Raw genomic sequence first — 20,744 nt, 5'->3', positions numbered from 1 at the left:
ATTAATTGTGGAAAATTAATTTTAGAAGTTCTCTACACTGTTGTGAAGGTCTTTGTGACGCATAAAGCAAAAAATACAACAGCACTGAAAACTTGACTGAAAGGGAGAAAGAAATTTCCTCTTTGCAGCTGAAATCTCAGTGCCTGATGAGTCACTCATGACATTTTCCAAACGTTTCACAGAAAGAGCTCTTTGTTAGCAAAGCACTGCACCTTGTGCTTTGCAGGTCCCTGCTGAGTTGGGCTCAAATAAGAGGCTGCCACCAACTCCAAATGATATCAGGCACAGTGCTTTAAAAACAGAGCTTGCAGCTACCAATATTTGTTTTTTTCCCTGTAGTATTGTTGTCCTTGTGTTAGATCTTCTGAGCAGTTTCTTCACAATACTCTCAATGGGAGGCAAAAGCTAGGCATGAGTAGGAGCCAGCAATTACCAGGGTCTCTCATTGCCCCAGGCTGCCACATCCTAGAGCTTTAGGGCCAGAGATTTAAAGACCTGATGATATTAAAAAGTGGAAATTATACTGGCAGAGGTGTTCTACCTGCCATTGTTGTATCACTCTAAGTTTAATAAAAGCAAAGCAGGCAGGGAGGGGGGGGTTCATTTACACCATGGGTAGCATCTGCATTAAACAGCTCAAGAAGTTTGAAAGTTATTACTTCTATAAACCAATTAGTTGCTTCCCTTACTGTTACTGTGAGCCTTTTACCCACAAGAGGAAACATCATATTAAACAAAAAACTGTAAAAAAAATATGAAAAAGTGAAGGCTCATTGACACATGCTAGATCTGTAGATACTTTTAGCTCATTATTTTTATGTTAACTAGACTTGAAGTTGACAGCATAGCATCTCCTTAAATTTTAAGTCTGACTTCATTTCTGTAAGATGAGATCCTATGGTGTAAAACTCTCATATATGAGAGAGAAGTACACTGAGCTGCCTTGAAATCACTTAAGAATCTTGTAAATATCCACTGATGGCATGAAAGCAGCAATACTCATACATTACTTTTATTTGCTTTTACAACCAACTTAATGAGCTCTGCTTTTAAAGCAAGTTCCTGTCACACTGCTTTATAACTTCAGCTAGCCTGGGGAGACATCAGCACACCAGAGAAGTGCAGGGCTAGTGTCTAGACTAGCAGAAACATTCTGATTCCTGAGCAGCTGGAGGACTTACAGCCTGTACACAGCTAAGATACAAAATGCAAAGTTCACATGACCACTGTATGTTTTGCAGGATTCCTGTGCTGCTGACACGGAACCAAGCATTTTGGAAGGTGGCAAGCAATTTGGTCTTTCAAGGAATAGCCATATTGCTGTCTCATTTGATGACACCAAAGTGAAAAACAGGTATGCTGTTTATTTCAGTAATGAATTTTGATGAAGTAACATCAAAGTAAAATGCCACTTGTTGTCGTCACAAAAGCTTCTCCAACAATTATGGGCGTAATCTAAAAATGACCGTATTCCATGACTAATTCTTTTCACTGCACAAATGTAAATACCATTGAAGTGTGAAATCTAGGCAATGAACTGCCCATCTCAGTAGCCCCAAAAACATTTTAAATTTTTTTGTAAATTTTCAGGCACACACAGATCCTAAACTGACTAAAAAAAAAAAAAAAAAAAAAAAAAGCAGACAGAAGAATTTAACCAAATCATGTAATTGAGTTCATAGGTTGCTTTTTGGAAAGAAGTTTTTTGGTTCAGTAACTTAATTTCTTGCAATAAGCCAACCTTGTATTCCCTTTCTTGCAGCAGTAGTTAAGATTAGGCTTGCACAGTAGACAGACAAAATGACACTGACATCCTAAAGTAACCTACTTCCCCCTCCCCCCCCCCCCCCCCCCGACACACTGACATACAAAGGAGTTCCAAGAGCTTCTTCTAAAAATACAGATGTATTCAGCAGGTTTGGGAAGCTATAACTTGTTAATTGTTCACTTTTGCTGTGAAGACACATTATAATTAAGAAATATGCTATGTTACACCAGTGAGCATTTTTGCTGCCATACTAATTTGTAAGTTCTCCAGCCTCCCACTTATTTGTAACCCATTAAGACACTATACTGTATATTTTACTTACACTAATTTTAGAAAACTAGGAAAATAATTAAAAGAAAAATATAATCCTATGGTCCAGTCCTCGCGTGTCTTCTTTTCAAATCAGAATCCAGGCCTGGCCCATTTCATGCAATGATTTTTTATATTTATATAATCAACTACTTCCAGGTAATTAGCACTTAATATTCCAACTGTAAAGTCTGCTCTATGCATCTCTAAAAGTTTTGTAACCTGTCTTCAGGCAGTAGGACTCATTAGACACTCAGCATCTGCTGAATGTCACTACAGCCCTCTCCTCTCTGTGAGCACTGTATGTCTGAATGATGGGTACCGACACTGGAATTTTACAAATGCAGGGACTTTCCAGCAATGACAGCTGCAGCTGAGAAACTGTATCTCCAAATTCTGTGCCAAAATTGCACTTCTGTATTTCCACAGTAACAGGGCTAATGAACATTCACATGTCAGGGATCAGATGTGTGTGAAATGCAACATACACATGACCAAATTATTGTGCCTCAGCCCTGATGGACAAGTAAAATGGGCTTGTAAACTCATTTTTACAAGCTCTAAAGTTTTGTAGATGAATGCAAAGATATATTCAGAGTCTCACAATAGACAAAATAACCTTTCCTTTGTTTCTGTTTTCCTACTTGTTTGATTTTCAGACTTACAATTGAATTTGAAGTCCGAACAATGGCTGACTCTGGCTTGCTGTTTTATATGGCCCGCATCAACCATGCTGATTTTGCTACTGTTCAGATAAAGAATGGACTGCCTTACTTCAGCTACGATCTGGGGAGCGGAGACACCAACACAATGATTCCTAATAAAATAAACGATGGCCAGTGGCACAAGGTATTACAGTCTCTAATACAAAATCACTCCTTATAACACTGCAAGAGCTTTGTTTTGCCTTAAGATATTTGCAAAAACGTAGTCTATACAAGCTAAGCCTTCAATTAGATATTTCCGTAGTCTGCAAAATGTATGCATTAAGGCCCAATGTTAGGTACACAGTACATGCTCTATCAAAAAAATATTAGTGTTGATCTTTGAAATTTCTCCTTCAAGAAACGTGTTTTTCAGGACATATTTAGAATATACTCCAAGTATTGCAAGGAGCTTCAGAAATGTTCCTTCCTCCTAACAGGACTCCAGTGAACATTAGCTTATCATGCTTGAATAAACCTTTAAAGCCAGTTGTTTATATGTTTGATAATGTCACTGTTCAGACACAATGCTAAGAACAACAAAAAAATAACATTCAAGTAAATTCTCCCCGCAACATTAATTCAGTTCATTCGGGAATTCATATTATATTCATGGATGTATTTGGCAGCCTCTTTTGTGACTTTATGAGAGGAATCATATATCAATATATACCACAAGTGGCTTTCTGATGGTAAGGGAAGGAACAATAACGCAGCCATGATGTTCAGTATTTACTGGGCCAAGGACAACAGAAACAGTATATTTATTAAGTAAAATAACAGCTTTAAGGCAACAGTAAAGACACAGAAGAAAACAGGTAACTACATATTCCAGCTATATGGTATAAGAGTTATAACATTTTGAACAGATGTTGATATAGGCACTATCCATAATTCTATCACCAAGCAAGAGTAAATCTAATCGCACTTGGTAAGAGCTTGATTTGGTCTTACCACACCCTTTTTGTAGTCATCCTTGGTCCCTCTCTGCTTCATTCTCAGCTGTACCATAGGAATTTTATTTTCACTGGATTTCTATTCAGGAACTTTTTGATGCTAGCAAACACTCAAAAATGCAAGGTAGTTTCATAAGGGGAAAAAATAAAGTTGTAGTCATTATTTCATGTGTTTTACCTACTGCCTCAGAACTCTAACTAGTTTACTCTAGTAAACTAACACTGCTTTCTGCTAAGGCCTTCTATAAATACAGAACAAACAAGTGTTTTGCCCTTTTAGCCATATTTTCTCTATATTCTAAACATACTAACAGAAGTATCTATTTCTTAATGCAAGGCTATCCTTGTTGGCATGCAATTTGACACTCTGCGAGAGATGAACCCTAGTAGTAAATGCCATTTTTATAGGAGAGAATGGAGACAAATCCAAATTCAGAATTCCCAAAAGCACAAGAAAATCTGGTCGTTTTTGGAGAGCTAGGAGAAAGGCAATCTCTTTAATAAAAGACCACACATTGTTTTTAAGAAAGGAGAAAAAATCCTTGAAACAGTTCAGAATGAAATGTTTCCATCGGGTCTATCATCTTTGGACAGAAATTAGCCTTCAGTTGCTGGGACAGAATCTCATCAGCTTTGAAGCATCTGCATGCCTTCAGTGCAATTCACAGCCCATTTGTCTGAACAGAAGCCTTACAAACACAGCTGGCACTACTCCAACCTGAACTATGATTTGAGCTATACTCAAGCTAAAGGAATCATGACCTAAGTAATACCCTGACCATGCTGTAATAACACTTTGCAACAGGTGCTGTTATCAGCCAACATTTGCTATTTTTAGTACTTAACATTACTATCTGATTCTAGGAAAAAGAATATTGTAGTATGCCTATGATATCAGTAATTTAGCTGTCAAATGGAATCCCACATCTTTTCAGTAATTCTAATAAGTAATACTCGTGATGTCTCCTGAACCATGTCTAATTAAAAGGCAACCATATGTTTGCTCAAAACCTTGTACAGGAGCTCTATTCCATGGACACTACCCATTATTGCTACTCAAACACTTCCGCTAACCACTACTTTCTCAGTTATTGTTATAGATTTTGTAATAAGCCCAACAGTCCAATCTGGAAACACTTTATTATAAGGAAACTGTCTGTAACTGTATTACATTTGTACTTCTTTTTAGATAAAAGTCATTCGAACCAAGCAGGAAGGAAACCTCATAGTAGATGGTGTTTCAAACAGGACCGTTAGCCCAAAAAAAGCTGATATATTGGACGTTGTGGGAATGCTCTATGTTGGAGGACTGCCTGTAAACTACACAACTAGAAGAATTGGTCCGGTAAGTAACCAAGTATCCTACACTCCTTAAGTATGCCTTGATCAGTACCTATACCTTCCCAGTTTTGTTTTTCCACAGATTGGTCAAGAATTTTGATTAAGTGGACTTTACTGAAGGTATAATACCTTCTGTCATTGGAAGGATTGGTCTCAGAATCCAGTTAATGCAAAGAACTAGCAATAGCAAGCAGTTATTACAGAAAAGTAGAAAGATCCACACACTAGTATCCACTTGAATCGCTTCACAGCCAGATAATAAGGTCCTGAACGCTACTTGCCTTTTCTCTTGGCCATAATTCATCTAGCAATGAGCACCAATAAATAGAGAAAGCATCTTCTATGAGAAGCAGTAGAAGCTAAGTCTATCCTGGATAAAGTATCCAGTAGTACTGCTGCTTACTGTAGTAGTTGGGTTTGTGTTGTTATTACTAACGCAGGCAAGAAGATGTTTTGAAGTAGACCATGAAAACTCTGTTGTCCTCAAGTGTGCATATTTATCAAAAGTTTCAGTTTAAATGGCCAGCTTCCTTGCTGACACAAAAGATATCTTTGTAAACAGATGATAGCCCAGAGAGGTCAGGCATCATTTTGGCTTAAACACTGTAGGATTAAATAGGAAGTGTTCTCTCACCAAGACCATGTGGATTTACCTAAACAGATCTGAGGCATGAAGAACAAAAACATACATAACTATGATTCCTAATACTATTAAATTACATTCTTTGAAATACAACTGCAATTTACAAATAATAATCTAAGGAGAAAGGTAACACTAAATCCTTACCTACTGCTCTTTGTCAGAAGTAATAGAGGGAACCCAAGCAGATAAATGGCTCAGTCTGGCAATAAAAATCATGTCAGATTCTGACAGTCTTAAGTACTTCAGGATTTAATGAAGCTGTGACTTCAAATGTCATTCACAGAAGATAAAAATCATTGCCTGCCTTTCAGTCATTCTCAGTAAAATGCATCTCATGGTGTATTAATAGAATATTGTGTTGTAGGCTTCACATAAAGTCTCTGAAGCAAAGTTGAAAGTGTGTAGTATCTTAGTGAGGGCTTTCTGCTAAACAGACATCAACCTCTTCAGACACCAGTCTAGTACAAACCAGTAGGTGGGCTGGCTTCCTCTTCAGTGAAGAGGACTGATACCTACTTGCTTGGCATCACCAGATGTCACATTTTAAGCACTCAAAATTCAGCTTTTGCTGAATTATAACAGCCTGATATATTAAAATGTAACCAGATTTGCTTTTCTATATGGAAACTCAAGTTTTTAAGTACAGAATGTTATCAAGTTGTCTACAAATCTTGTATTTCTATAATTGATTTTCACGGTAAAGATGGCAAGATTTGTTCTGCGGTATGGGGCTTCTTGATAACAAAACATGTTGACTTGGAGATGATTTTCACTTAGAAACTAGAAAAAGGTCCTATGAAAAATCTGATAGAAAACATTACTCAGGTCAGAACTGAACATATTCACTGATATTTTTAAAGATTTCTTGAACAGTTTGTACAGGTTTGTTTAGTAGTAATCAGCTATATAATGCCTCATTACATGCAGTGGGTTGTGTGAATAGTGAAGACTTCCCTCTGCAGGTGGACCTTCCTCCTTTCTGTATTTGTACATATTTCTTCACTGTATTTTACGTGCTGATTTTTGTTCTCCTTCCTACTACATTGCTTATGTCTTCCTTTTCTTCCTCAAAGTGCTTATTTATCATTTTTCTCTCTCCCAGTGTTATCAGGAATAAACTTTCCTGACACTGCATCAGGCCTTTGTCTAAAGCTGAGAACCAAGATGCAGCTCCTGCATAGCTAGGGAAGGAGAGTTCACAGAATGGGAAATGCCAGAGATGCCATTGGAATGTCACCTGGGCAGCCCCTCACTCCTGCCCTCAGCCAGGACCTCACTCATTCACACCATCAGCTTCACTGGGCACGCTCCACCACCCATGGTCACAGAAGTTTGCCAAATCCTGCTTTGTGGCCATTATCTGTGTGGTCACTAGCTCTATAGAAGGTTATGTGAAGAATTATGTATGGCCAACAACCTTTACATAAGGGCTCTGTTCGTTTTTGCAGGTGCCTACACTTATTAGCTCAGTTTTATCATGCAACAGTAGGCCTACAGTAAAGTGATTAAAAGGGAGGAAAAAAAAAAAAGCCCTCATAAAATTACCAGCAGCCCAGAGAACTATATCCAATATCTTTTGTCTACTTGAAAATGCCATAACCTAGTCAATTAAAAAGGTAAAGTACAGGCCATTAAATTCCTGCATTGCTGATGTAATTTGCTATGTTTCATTATGCAGTGTATTATTTTATGTCCCCTCCATTAAGCCAAATAGATGCGAGTCAGATCACATCTCTGGAAAGTAATGTTATTCATGCTCTATGCAACTGAGATTAGATTCCAATTACAATCAGATATTAAGGATTAGCCACATAAAATTCAAGTTCCATTCAGCTCCATAAATCCTGAAGAGAAGCAGAGGAAAAGCACTTCTTGATGACAAAATTTAGCCCTTTATGCTTGAGCATTTCAGCTTGCTTAGCACTGTTGCATATTTTGTTTGAAACGTGGAATGCAGGTCACCTATAGTATTGATGGCTGCATCAGAAGTTTTAAGATGGCAGAATCACCTGTTGACCTGGATAACCCAACTTCAAGCTTCAGTGTTGGAAAATGCTTTGTCACTGCTCAGAAAGGAACTTACTTCGATGGAGCAGGCTTTGCCAAAACAGGTAACAGTAATTTTGCTGACAGGGAAAGAACAAAGGAAAAAGAGATGCTGTTTTCCAAACATTCAGTGCTGTTGCCTGGAAGCAAGGTGAGACCAGTACTGAAAAATCGCACTTAAAACTTTCAATTATCTTGTCTAGAGATGGAATACATGACTTTCTAAGCAAGGTCTCATACTCACTACAGCCACCATTGTGATTTCTTACATGATTTCACGTGAAATGGAGTACATTAATAATGCTACGTTATGCAGGGTAACTATCTCGCATTACTCTGGGAACACAATGTGTAAATGTTAGGAATAATGTAATTGAATGCTTCTCTTCATTTTACTACATCTTCCCTTTTTTCTCCAAGTTGGTGCATACAAAGTGGGAACAGATCTGCTTGTGGAATTTGAATTCCGCACAACACGAATGAACGGTGTGCTTCTAGGAGTCAGCAGCCAGAAAATGGATGGACTTGGCATCGAATTAGTGGATGGAAAAGTGAGTAGCCAGGCAGTTCTGACTCCTTAAAATGGCTCTTAAAAAAAAAAAGCACATTTAGTTTAAATGCAAGCTTACTACTCTGATCTCAAAATGTATCTGTCAGTATCAGGATTATCTTACATGCTAGACTTGCCACTTCCCATACATCCAGAGGTTCTTATACTTTTACAAACATATTCTAAAAGATTTCATAACACTTGAGTTTCCTAAAACTGCAACATCAATACTTAAATTAGTGAGAATATGAAAAGCTTTGAGGAAACGCATTGTCATCAATCATACTAGTTTCTTATGTATATCTTTTAGTTCAGGGTCTGGTGAAACAGTCACTATTCCATCACTATAGAGAGTTATTTAGAGAGGGTACTCAAAAACAAAGATAAAAATGAGAAAACGACCAACTATACAACAATTTTTGCACTTTTCTACTCATGTTTATTTGAGTGAAATAACGCAGAGCCTCCCTGAGCCTGTGACAGACAGCACTCCACACTACAGTTTTTATTTAGTAACAGATTCTACATATATAATCCGAGGATGTTGATTTTAAATACACAAAAATACAACAGAAATAAGAACTGTACAACCATTTTGAGAACTAGCTCACTTTCACATCCTGATTTTAGGTGATGTTTCACGTTGACAATGGTGCAGGCCGATTCTCTGCAATCTATGAGCCTGATGCACCAGCCACCCTGTGTGATGGGCAGTGGCACAAGGTTGTTGCAAACAAGATCAAACACCGTTTGGAGCTGACTGTGGATGACAGACAGGTGGATGGTAACAGCCCAAACAGGGCCTCGACCTCAGCAGACACCAATGACCCTGTCTTTGTTGGAGGATATCCTGGTAAGCATTCAATGCACAAATAATACTTTACTTTGTGCTCTGGCAATGGTGTCTTGATAATGTCTTAAATACAATTAGGACTAGCACACTAAAAACACCCAAGTTTGTATCGCTTGGCATGAAACTTGCTGATTTCTGCATCCAGCTCCATCTCTGAACAAGTTCTGCAGCCCTAACGGATTCTCACCATTCCCCCTGTGCAGTCTCAAATGGGGATACTGTCACAAAACAGCAGGAACACTTTCTGCCTTCTTCCGCTCACAGTACACACAGCCTCCCACTTAGTACCTTCTTGTTTAGTAATCAGTAGTAACAGTATTTGACAAATTTAAATGTACTGGAAGAATATCTTTGAAAAAGCAAGGCACTGTGCATACATCAGCCTGTGAAATTTAAGGAATTGAAAAATGTACGACAGCTTGTACAGAGAGATGAGAGATCACCATCTCTTCCTGATAAGTATCTTTGCTGTAGAGCCTGGTGATTTTTTGAAAGAAAATAATCAAAATTTGCTGCTTAGCAGTCTGGAAGTGTTGAGTGAACTTGCTTCTAGAAGAAGTAATTGAATAGAATCCTAAACTGGGCTGAGCTCTGCAGCTAGCTTCATCTACCACTGTGCTGATAATGAATGCTAGTTCATCTGTTCATAGACTATCAGTTTTATCTGATAGCAGTTTGCTTTCTGAGAGCACAGTTAAAAATGTTTGCAAATGGTCAATTCTGTTTTATTTATCATAATGTTTCACCCCAGTTTGCAAACAAAAAAACTGAGTATTTGCAGTGTGTGCCTGGTCTAGTGTAAATTCAAGTCAACAGGAATTTATTTTAAAAAAGATTTGTGAGTAGTTTTAGGAGATTTCACCAGAGATTGGGCAAGGACATCAACTTCCAGCTTCCCATAAAAGCCATTACACATCTAATATTGCTCTTCCTTGGGCAAGAAAAAAGGAAGAAAGAAGGAATGGTTGAAAACCATTCTTCAAGTGAAAGCTGAAGCACATACTGAGGAAATAGCTTTCACTTGATGTTATGGCTAATGAGAACTGTAGTGCTTTCTGCCCCCCCCCCCCTTTTTTTTTTGCTCTAGCATTCTGCGCATAAATAGTTTAGAAGTTGGCAGGACAAACATGTATTACAAACACGTTACAGGTAGCAAGTTGCCATTTGGCCACTTTGCTTCATCTGCTTAAGTCTATTTGACTTAGTTATATAGTTAAACTGTCATTGTAAGCTGTTTTCAGATTCTGCCAGTGTCATGCCAGGACAGGAAATGGAAAGAGGACTGCATTGTTACCAGTACCTTAAGCATTTATCACATTTGTTCATAACGTTTGTCATTTCTTGAGAATATTAGAAGATGCAAATAAGACTCCCTCTCTCTCTGGAGACATTTGTTCTTCTTCACGACTCTTGTAAAGCAACCTGAAGTTCCAACTCAAACTTATATAAATTCCTTTTGCCTTTTTTTTTTTTTCCCCTCAGATGGTGTGACTCAGTTTGGGCTGACCACTAATATTCGTTTCAAAGGATGTATTCGATCTCTGAAGCTCACCAAGGGTACCGCTAAACCTCAAGAGATTAACTTCAGCAAAGCTCTGGAGCTAAAGGGTGTTCAGGTGTCATGCCCTGCAAGCTAACTGTCATTCAGCTCATATGGGCCTGTTCATATAAGCATTTCAGATAAAAAACATAAAACCAACAAACCAAAAAGCCTATATATACATTGCATTCATAATAAAATGTCTTTAAGCAAGTATTTGAGTAGTGTTTGTGGTATCTTCAAATGGCTGTTTCAGGGTACCTCCCAGAGAACATAATTAATCTTAACCCTGCCTTTTATTAAGGGAAGTGGAAAAATATTGCTTTACTCTCCCCATCCCTTTCCTTGAAGTCTGAAATGGACATATTTCAGCATACTTCTGCTGAGTGAGACCATCTATTAAGCAGCATGTTCCTTTGCTGTGGCACTTACATTCCTTACCAGCCTGACGACCAACACACATGTACGCATTGGACGTGTATGCATTCGCACCTCTGTCCTTCATTTAAAAAAGGGGTATTTACCTTGCTTCAGAAAAGCTTGCTTTGGTCACTTTAACGGTTTTTAGAAGTAAGTTTTATGTGCCTGCTGTTACGCTATGGTCAGCAAAGGAAAATATTTCTGCTTGCTTGGTTTATTTGGCATTACTACAAAAAACATTATATCTAAAATTCCTGCTGTGTTATTTGAACACTGAACTTAAGAGAGTAGAACCAGGTTCTACTCATTTACCTGGAGAAATGGTTTAAAATGGTTTTTAATAAAAAAAAAAGTGTTGGTACTGCTCCCCTCCAACTACACAATCTTAAAGCTACACATCGTAAAATTCACAATCCAGTTCATAAAGGAAGGACGCTACTGCATTAGAGCAGAATGGAGCTGAAGCAGGAGACCACTGCATGGCACACGTCGCTAATCTTTGCTGTCACGGATTTAATCAAACCCTTACTGTATGAGCAGCTTCCAAAAGTTAGAATCTAACACTCAGTGTAGTCAGTTTGTGAAGTATTCTGAAAGCAGTAGCCAATCCAGATCTTCCTGAAATAAAATTTAGAGAGTGGTCGGTAAATAGTAGTTTAAGCATCATGGTGGGGAGAGAAGTAGTTTCTCTGATTCTCACTAAAATGCTAAATCCTGGTGATTTTCCATTAGTGCTTGGTATGTTTTATAAGACTAGGAAATCATCACTAAATTGTCTTTTTTGTTTTTCCTACAGATTGTTTCAAATTGTCAAGCTTGACTTTTGCAAAGGTAGTGCTTGGACATGCTGAGAGCAGGATGCCAACCTGTGTGACCTATTGTAGAGTACCCACTTTAGCAGGGGGGTTGGCCTTGATGACCTCTTGAGGTCCCTTCCAACCCCTGCAATTCTGTAAGGCACCACTTTCAGAGCAGCCCACATATTTTACAAATAGCACTTCTGGTATACAATTTTTTCCTCAGAACTGCCACAGAAGAAAATTGGACACTGCAAAAGTACAAGGGAGGATAATAGATGTGTACATTTCCACTCTGATGATTTGGAGATTCTGAAAGTCACTGGATATACTCAAAAGAAAAATACCTAATTCTTGGGAAGCCTTGAATTGACTTCAGGAGATATTCCAGTTTTCACTAGCAACTGGCCCTGCAGTATTAACAAACAGTTAATGGCCATGCAATGTTATGCACATTCAAAGTGTAAAGTATTTGTGTATTTATTTTATTCTGTGTTCCCTGTATTTACCTGCGCCTATCCCTGTAATACTTCAGGATAGTTTGAGAAGCTTAAGAAAAATAGCGTATAAGATTTCAAATACAGCTGAATATTTACAAAATTCATGAAAAAAAAATATGAACAAATGAAGCCCCAAAACTCATCTGCAGACTGTTTTCTATTATTAACATGAATTCCATATAAAGCAAGAACCAGCTAAGCCATATGGCCCATTACACTCACTGGCATTTGCTAGGTTAAAGACATTTCCCCTTATTCTCACTTCTGTTTAGCATGTTCAATTCCTTTTAACATAAGCGTGCTTGCAAATTCTTATATTTTTTCAAACTTCGAGCAGAGAGAAATAGAGACAACCAATATAAGAATGGCAGAAGTTAGTTCCGCACCCTCCCTCAGAGGCAGGGAACTGTGACTGGCCTGCTCAGACATGTCAGCAATGGTCTTTCACAAAGATGGCTTTGCCTTTGAAAAAAAATGCTGGAGTTTCTGCATAAAAGAAATTGAAAGGGGGGGGGGGGGAGAGAGAGAGACCTTTATACTTTGTGCTCTATTGAATTATTTCTTCCTCACATGGCCTTGGAGGAATGTGTGGGGCAGAGCAAAAACAATGAAATAACGTACATTATTACATTTCTTAAACTTTGGGGTGGAAAGAACCAACCAGCTGCTGCTAAAGGAAATAAATTCAACAGGCTGAAACAACCACTACTTTAGCAAATGGACAAGTTAAAAGCAAATTGTAAAAACTGCCTAATTTTTTTTTAATAGATCATTGAGTGGATGCATCAAGCACCACTAGAAAAGCTTTTTGTCTTTGAAGATTCAGCAGGGTATCTGGGAATGATCCCAAATGACTTTTATTTATTTATTTATGCCATACAACAGATTCATAGCTTGGGAGGCTCTAGACAGACCGACAATGCTGAAAATAGCAGGCTTTGGGCCTCAAATCCACATTCAAACTGCTAGATAGAGATTACGCCACTGCTTTCCGCGCCAAAATCTTCTCAGTGCAGAGCTGCAAACTAACATCTATAAAACATGTACTTAAATCCTTATTCTGGTGGATTTTTTTTTTTTTGCATAAAGTAGTTTTTATTGTCCTTTTTTTCCTTTTTTTGTGTGTGAATTAAATAGTCTTCACAGCTAAACTTCAAAACTAAAAATTTCACACTCCAGTACTATTAAAATTGTACAGAGGTCACTCCAAAAGTAACACCTCCTATGTATTTCCATGGAGGCTGCAACAAAGAGTACAATAACGCTGTTTGAGAGAGCAAATTCTCAGCTACAAAACACTATTTCTCAATACAGACGCCACCATTAGCTATATATTTTTTTGCCAACAAGTTAAAAGCCTGCATGCCATGCTTGTGACAATCAGCACCAGTTCAGGCAACACACTGCCGCTGTTGCCACTGCTGAAACGCATCACCCAATGCCTCACTGCACTCACATCCATTGTTTGGTCTCCATAAACGTTCAGCAAATGCTGATGAATGTCGGTGGGTGCCACTTTTTCTACATAGAGGAATTCAATTCCACATCTTTGCTTCGTGGGCATCACCACATCAGACACCATTCTGTCAGACTGCCTCTCTGCTGCCATCCGTAACATGGCAACGAAATGTAACAGAATATTGGCTGGAAGGTTGAACCTCTACTGCTATGCCACCAACATCTGCCTTTGACATCATGGGCCAACATAATATCAGAGGCATTACTTTCAGAGCAGCTCTTGTATTTAAGATTGCCCTTTTTGACCGAGGTCACTTTCAGGCATTTATGACAAACATTCTGTGAGTGGGACAAATGGTTGTTCAGCTCTAGCTTTAGGCAAACTTCTAAGTCAGAAAAAGTTGTGGACTTGAAATCAAATCCACCCAGGTTTCAACTCTTTGAAAAGGGTAGTAATATACTTGTGCTTTCAACCTAGTCATGCTTTCATCACTATACAGAAGCTCATAAAGAGAAAGCTGTTTTGTTGGTTTATCATTTTTCTTTAGGATGCAGAAGAAAAACTTAATCTGCTTAAAAATCGTATCTATTTTTCACTTCTTTTAACTCAGAGATAGTACCAGGGATGCCAGTTCCAACTTTCCCTTGTTCAACTACAGGGCTTCTGGAAGATCTCAGGTATCTGTTGAGGAACTTCTCAGTACATGCAAAGAAAAATTTCCACTGGCCTGTTTCAAACCAGTAAGAAAAACTGTATGCCATACATTCGTGAGACTACTGAAGGACCCACAGAAGTTCCCTAACCCCACCTACAACAGTTTCTAATCCATTAAAGAAGACCTTGCAGTTTTCAACTGTCTATGGGTTTTTGAAAGCCTATAAAATTCTGACAAAGAAACGTCAGTTTTACTGTTTCATTGTCCTGGTTTTAGCTGGTCTATAGTAGCTGCAGTAAGAGAAGCTGAAACATCCTTGGCTCCGTACAGCACTGCTCAGCAATGACTAAAACACTGCTGTGTTATCAACATTGTTTTTCTCCTAAATCCAAACCACAGCATCATACTAAACACTATGGGAAAAAAAATATTAACTCTGTCCCAGCTAAAACCAGGACATTCATGCTTCATAAACAGATAAAAAACATCTAGAACTTTCTGTAGAAGCAATCCTTAAATATACTGCTGATGAGTCACACAAACCCAACATTATTCAGTCTACATGTTGCTATGCTGTTACTATTTATACTCAAAAGTATAAATAATTTCTTCACATAGATGAAATCCTAGATGATTCCTGATATCATGCATCTATTTTAACTCAAAAACCCAATCTTATTCCATGTCAATTTTAGTGAGTAGCATAGCATAATATGACAGTGCTTTAGAAGCTGAAGTATCTAGTTTAACAAAGGAATAAAATTATAGGGGAAGAAAACCCCATCAGTCAGGTCTCTCATACCTCTCACTTCCCCACTGTGACCAACATCAGTACCCATAGCTCAAATTTAACACCACCTCAATTTTCACTTGGCTACAGAGTTACTTATTTTGAAGGGCACTGCATAAAACTTTCCTAATAGTAGAGAGTCACGTCTTTTTTCCTTTGTTTGAGCACAAAATTAAACCTATTACCCGCCTGGTGGATGAGGGAAAGGCTGTTGATGTGGTCTACCTGAACTGCAGCAAAGCCTTCGACACTGTCTCCCACAGTATTCTCCTGGAGAAGCTGGCAGCCCATGGCTTGGACAGGTACACTCTTTGCTAGGTAAGGAGCTGGCTAGAGTGCCGGGCCCAGAGAGTGGTGGTGAATGGAGTTAAATCCAGCTGATGACCGGTCACAAGTGGTGTTCTCCAGGGGTCGGTGCTGGGGCCTGTCCTCTTCAATATCTTTATTGATGACGGCGTTGAGAGCACCCTCAGTAAGTTTGCAGACAATACCAAGCTGGCAGGAAGTGTCGATCTGCCTGGGGGTAGCAAGGCCCTACAGAGAGATCTGGACAGGCTGGATCTCTGGGCTGAAGCCAATGGGATGAGGTTCAACAAGACCAAGTGCCGGGTCCTGCACTTTGGCCACAACAATGCTAGGCAACGCTACAGGTTTGGGGCAGAGTGGCTGGAAAGTTGTGTGGAGGAAACGGACCTGGGGGTATTGGTCGACGCTTGGCTGAGCATGAGCCAGCAGTGTGGCCAGGTGGCCAAGAAGGCCAATGGCACCCTGGCTTGTATCAGGAACAGTGTGGCCAGTAGGAGTAGGGAAGTAATTGTCCCTCTGTACCCAGCACTGGTGTGGCTGCACTTCAAGTACTGTGTCCAGTTTTGGGCCCCTCACTGCAGTGGGGTTATTGGTGCTAGATGGATGGTTAGACTGGATGAGCTTGTACGTCTTTTCCAACCTACCTAATTTTATGATTCTATCCTTTCCACCTTCCTCTTAGTACGTAACACATTACTATGTAATAATGATAATGAAAGCAGATGTCTGGCATTTGAAAGACTGTTATGTAACATTATGAAATATTACACAAAGTTGAATAACCTGCCATGACGTCTCCCCTTTCAGTCATAATCTATTTTAACAACTTCTGTGCTTCTAGTTGGCACAAGCAAGGAAGGATGACTGGCAGCTGAGGCCCTAAAGTTGTAAATTTCCTGTGGCTTTCTTCACTAGGATTCCGTGCTACAACAACACAAATTTGATTTCACAGCCAAAGGCTTCACTGAGCTTCATGCCAGCAGATGGTCTCCCTGTGAAAGGAAGAGCCACCCTTGTGTACGCCCAACCCTCTGCACCAAGAGACCGCAGAGCACATGTGAGGAAGACCCCAATGTCCCCCAGAGGCACAGAGAGGTAGAAGAAACTGGGGCCTCCTCTCCACAGTTTGGAACTATCTAGAATAGGATGGAGCCTTCTCAGCACTGAGATGCTCAGAACGTGCAGACAGGCCTAAAACCATACAGACTGATGTCTCTAGGGGTTCCTCAAGAACTTTCTGAGCTTTCTTACAAATAAAGGAACTCCCTAGTGAACCTGAGATGCACTCACAGCCACTTAGATCTGTGGCACAGAACTGCAGCACTTTAAGAAACTGACTTTTCATATGTATTTGCACAAGCCCACTTCCTTCTGTTAATGACTGCATTATCGCCACTATTCAGTCCATTTTGAGGATCTGAATGAATTTTCCCATTGGTTTCATAAAGTATGTGGGGGGGGGGGAGGGAGGTGGGGGAAGGGAGGTAAATTTGGCTGGAATAGCCTGTCAAAGTAGTTGATAATTCATCAATATTGAGGCAAGTAAGAAAAATCTGTTACTTCTGACTGCTGTTATAAATATGCAAATATTTGTAATATACCAAAGTGGTGGGAAGTCTCAAGGTAGAAAGGCCAGCACATGGATAATACTGCAGTGCATCTCTTCCAGACCATAGACAGAAGGCTAGACAAAAACTCCTCAGATGACTGGTAAGTCTACCAGAAAGGGGTTGGCTTAAATAAGAAAATCCACTTTTCACCTGACACTGCTTAAAGCTGGTGCACACTGAAGTTTATAACATGCAAAACACTGACACTGGATCTTCACAGTGGTAATCAGAGAACGGCTTAGGTTGAAGGGGACCTTAAAAATCATCCAGTTCCAACCCCCTGCCATGGCCAGGGCTGCCACTCACCAGCTCAGGCTCCACAGGGCCCCATCCAACCCGGCCTTGAGCACCTCCAGGGATGAGGCACCCACAACTTCTCTGAGCAACCTCTTTCTGCACCTCCCTTTGAGTAAAAAATGTTTTCCTAACTCTTCCCTCTTTTAGTTTAAAGCCATTCCCTCTTGTCCTATCACTATCAGGCCATGTAAAAAGTCTTCTTCCTGCTTATAAGCTCCCCTCAAGTATGGAAGGTCACAATGAGATCTCCCTAGAGTCTTCTCTCCTCCAAGCAAAACAAGCCCAATTGTTATACATTGATACAGCCAGGTGGATGGCCCTGAGAGGGAAATATGCAGGTCAGGAATGCCATCATAGCAGGGCAGAGGAAAGAGTTGCTACTGCTGGGAGTACTTCAGCTAGAAACCTGCACCAGGGCAGACACATAATGGCTCAGGGTTTTGTTTCTGACTTTTCTCATGTAAATGACAGAATGCAAAAAAAAAAAAAAAAGTACCATGAAATCTGTTCCAAGTGTCTATATCCTCTTTACTGCCATGCTCATGCCCCCTGAAGATTCCAAATATTCAACAATGAGCTGACGGCTATGGGTATAGGTAGGTTTTTCAGTAGTGCTTGGAGTTCTATTGTTTTCCCAAATTATTATGGGCCAGAAAATTCAACACTGCTTCTCACTCTACTGAGTTACTTAGTGCCCATCCCACAAACGGACTAGAGAGAGGAAAAAACAACCCTGGCTCCAGACATGATTCTTCAGAAAACTAAGTAAAAACAATGCTGCTTTCTAACTACATTAAAGCATTAAGCACATAGACTAAAATTCAGTAGAGCCATCTCACACTTTGCAACGCAAGGTTTCAAGAGGTACAGTGTGCTGAATGCGCTTCCATAACATGTCTCTAAGGCCAAGTCTGCAAGATGCAAGGCACAAGACTAGGGCAAGCACAGCCACAAGGATCATGACTTTGCATACACTGTCCAGCAAGGATGTCATTTTAATCTTCTAAGTATATTTTATACACTTAACCGCAGAACCAGTGTGCTCTCCAACACCAGCAGGCATTGGCATATTGTGTTTTTAAAGCATCTACATTGTTCTTCTGTAAAAGATACCAGATGTTGCTACTGCTTAGAAATTGTTAAAAGTACTAGGGTAGGTGAAGAATTAGGTTTACCATTTAGCTGCCCAGTCCATGGACCATTTTCTGTCCAAAAAATAAAAAACCCTCCAAAACATTTTTGAAATAAACTCTCATTGGAGAAAAAAAGACAAGGACCTCCTCCTTCCTTAATTAAGTTTCATTTGTTTGTTTGTTTACTAGCATTTCTCTCCTCCATAGTGGTTTTGATTGAAAAGAGACAGTTTCTTTTTTACTTTGAGGCGTGACATCTTTGTTTCGTGTTGCATCCTGTTTCGCACTATGTAAGAACTGACAGTTTGGGCTAGAACTAATTATGGATTGCTAGGGCAAAAAAAAATTAGTCACATTAGCAATAACAACATGTTTCTTTCTTCATAATGATACTTCTCTTACTCATTTATGAAATAATTAATTCCAGATCAAAAACTTGTTTGGCTCTCTGCATTTTCCTGTTACTTCTTATGTGACTGACTTGGGCCAAGCAAAAAAGCAAAGTAAATCTTCCTGTACTGTGGGGGAAACTCTTGAGAGAGATACGGGCAGGCCTAGCTGTAGACCTAAACAGTCTTGCAGCAAAGAAAACCCCAAATCTGGAAGAAGAAAGGAAAAAAAAAAACAAAAAACAGCACAGAGTAGAAATGGCTTGAAAAAGCCGCCGTGCTCATCCTCTCCTATGCACAGGAAGGTCTTCAACTCGGCATTTTTAAACTCAGTGATTCCAGCTTTAGGCAAGTTTCTCCCTCCTGAGCCAGTTCAAGACAAAAGACACAGTGGGCTTCAGCTCTGTTGCCAATCAAATGCAAGCACACTTCAAGGTAAGGGCAATTTTACAATCCTGCTTCATTTATCAAATCTGACAAGTACTGCACATTATGTTTTCCATGTAATAGTTTGACTGTAAATTTACCCTCGGCAAGACCCTCTCATATGCATTCAAACTAATTTACTTCTCAGTAATCAAGTCCTACCTCGTAATTTGCTTAAGTGCAGGGCTTAAATTGACTGAATCAAATGCATTTGCGCAAACTCCATAAACAGAGCCATTACCCAAAGAAAGCAAGTTTAAAAGCACCAAATGCTCCCTTTCAGTGGGGGAGCTGGCTCAGGAGCCCCACATCACTCCAGCAAATGGCCATGTTTCTCTCGGCATTTCATTAGCCATGTTCAGGCTTCTGATATCTTTTTTCTATAAAGGAAAGCATAAGAAGCATACAAAGCTTTACTGAGTACTGCAACCAAAGCAGCTAATGCTCATTACCCAGTGTAATGAAAAGGAACCAGCAGAGAAATATACATTTAAATACTCCCGCTAATGCATACATTAGCTAGGCCACAGCCATTCTTAAAGATCTCAGCCACCTAGCACACAGATTTCATTTCCAGAGAAGGTCATAAAACTGCTGGAGCACTGTGTCAGTGCATGATTTTTACAGCAGTGCCAATATGGCTGAGTCGTGCTCATCAGCCTCCAGCACAGCACCTCAAAATTGTTGCGTAGTTGCAAAGTAACTGTTTAGAAACTAACACACTGCCTTCACTCCAAATGGCATTCAGGCCCTTCCCTTGAACAACACCCAAACCACAGTCCACCTGTCAGGGATGGACACTTCTATCACCTGCACCACAATTTACCCCCAAATACTTGTCAGTATAAATTTAGCTCAGTGGCTTTGCAAGTTAAACATCATAGTACCATTAGCAATGGAAGCCAATATCTAGTTAAGGAAGCCTGTGTGGGTTCAAAAGTATTTAACAACCTCAGGCTTACTGACTGCCATAATGCAAATGGGATTTATGCAGATATGGTCATTCTCGAAGTTTCAATCTACATTTCAACTATCTGGCTGCCATGAAGGAAAAAAAAAAAGCCATTACCAAAATTAGTAAGACAATGTTTTTTGTTTGTATGTATAAAATAATCTTGAACATATGACTTGAGATGAAAGCCTTAAACTAGCAGGCTAATTGGGAACAACTGTCAAGTTTTTAATACAAACAATTAATAAAACATAGCATTTATGAAATGCTTATCTTTAAAACGCTTTAGGAATTCATTTT

At 39.4% G+C, this 20,744-nt stretch overlaps 1 protein-coding gene across 3 annotated transcripts in view; it reads left to right on the top strand.

The window, feature by feature from the left end:
• LAMA2 (laminin subunit alpha 2) overlaps positions 1-10,926 on the top strand; it is a 353,391-nt gene extending 342,465 nt beyond the window's left edge. For all 3 annotated transcript variants that reach the window (XM_021391626.1, XM_021391625.1, XM_021391624.1), the window contains 7 exons: positions 1,242-1,354; positions 2,737-2,926; positions 4,927-5,082; positions 7,679-7,832; positions 8,188-8,318; positions 8,948-9,170; positions 10,653-10,926. In XM_021391626.1, coding sequence (XP_021247301.1) covers positions 1,242-1,354; positions 2,737-2,926; positions 4,927-5,082; positions 7,679-7,832; positions 8,188-8,318; positions 8,948-9,170; positions 10,653-10,807 — 1,122 coding nt within the window. In that variant the 3' untranslated portion in view covers positions 10,808-10,926. The remainder of the gene's footprint in view (positions 1-1,241; positions 1,355-2,736; positions 2,927-4,926; positions 5,083-7,678; positions 7,833-8,187; positions 8,319-8,947; positions 9,171-10,652) is intronic.

This window comes from Numida meleagris, chromosome 3, assembly GCF_002078875.1.
Source record: "Numida meleagris isolate 19003 breed g44 Domestic line chromosome 3, NumMel1.0, whole genome shotgun sequence".
Taxonomy (NCBI): domain Eukaryota; kingdom Metazoa; phylum Chordata; class Aves; order Galliformes; family Numididae; genus Numida; species Numida meleagris.
The sequence above is the reverse complement of the archived record's forward strand: the minus strand, read 5'-3'. Positions and strand labels throughout refer to the sequence as shown.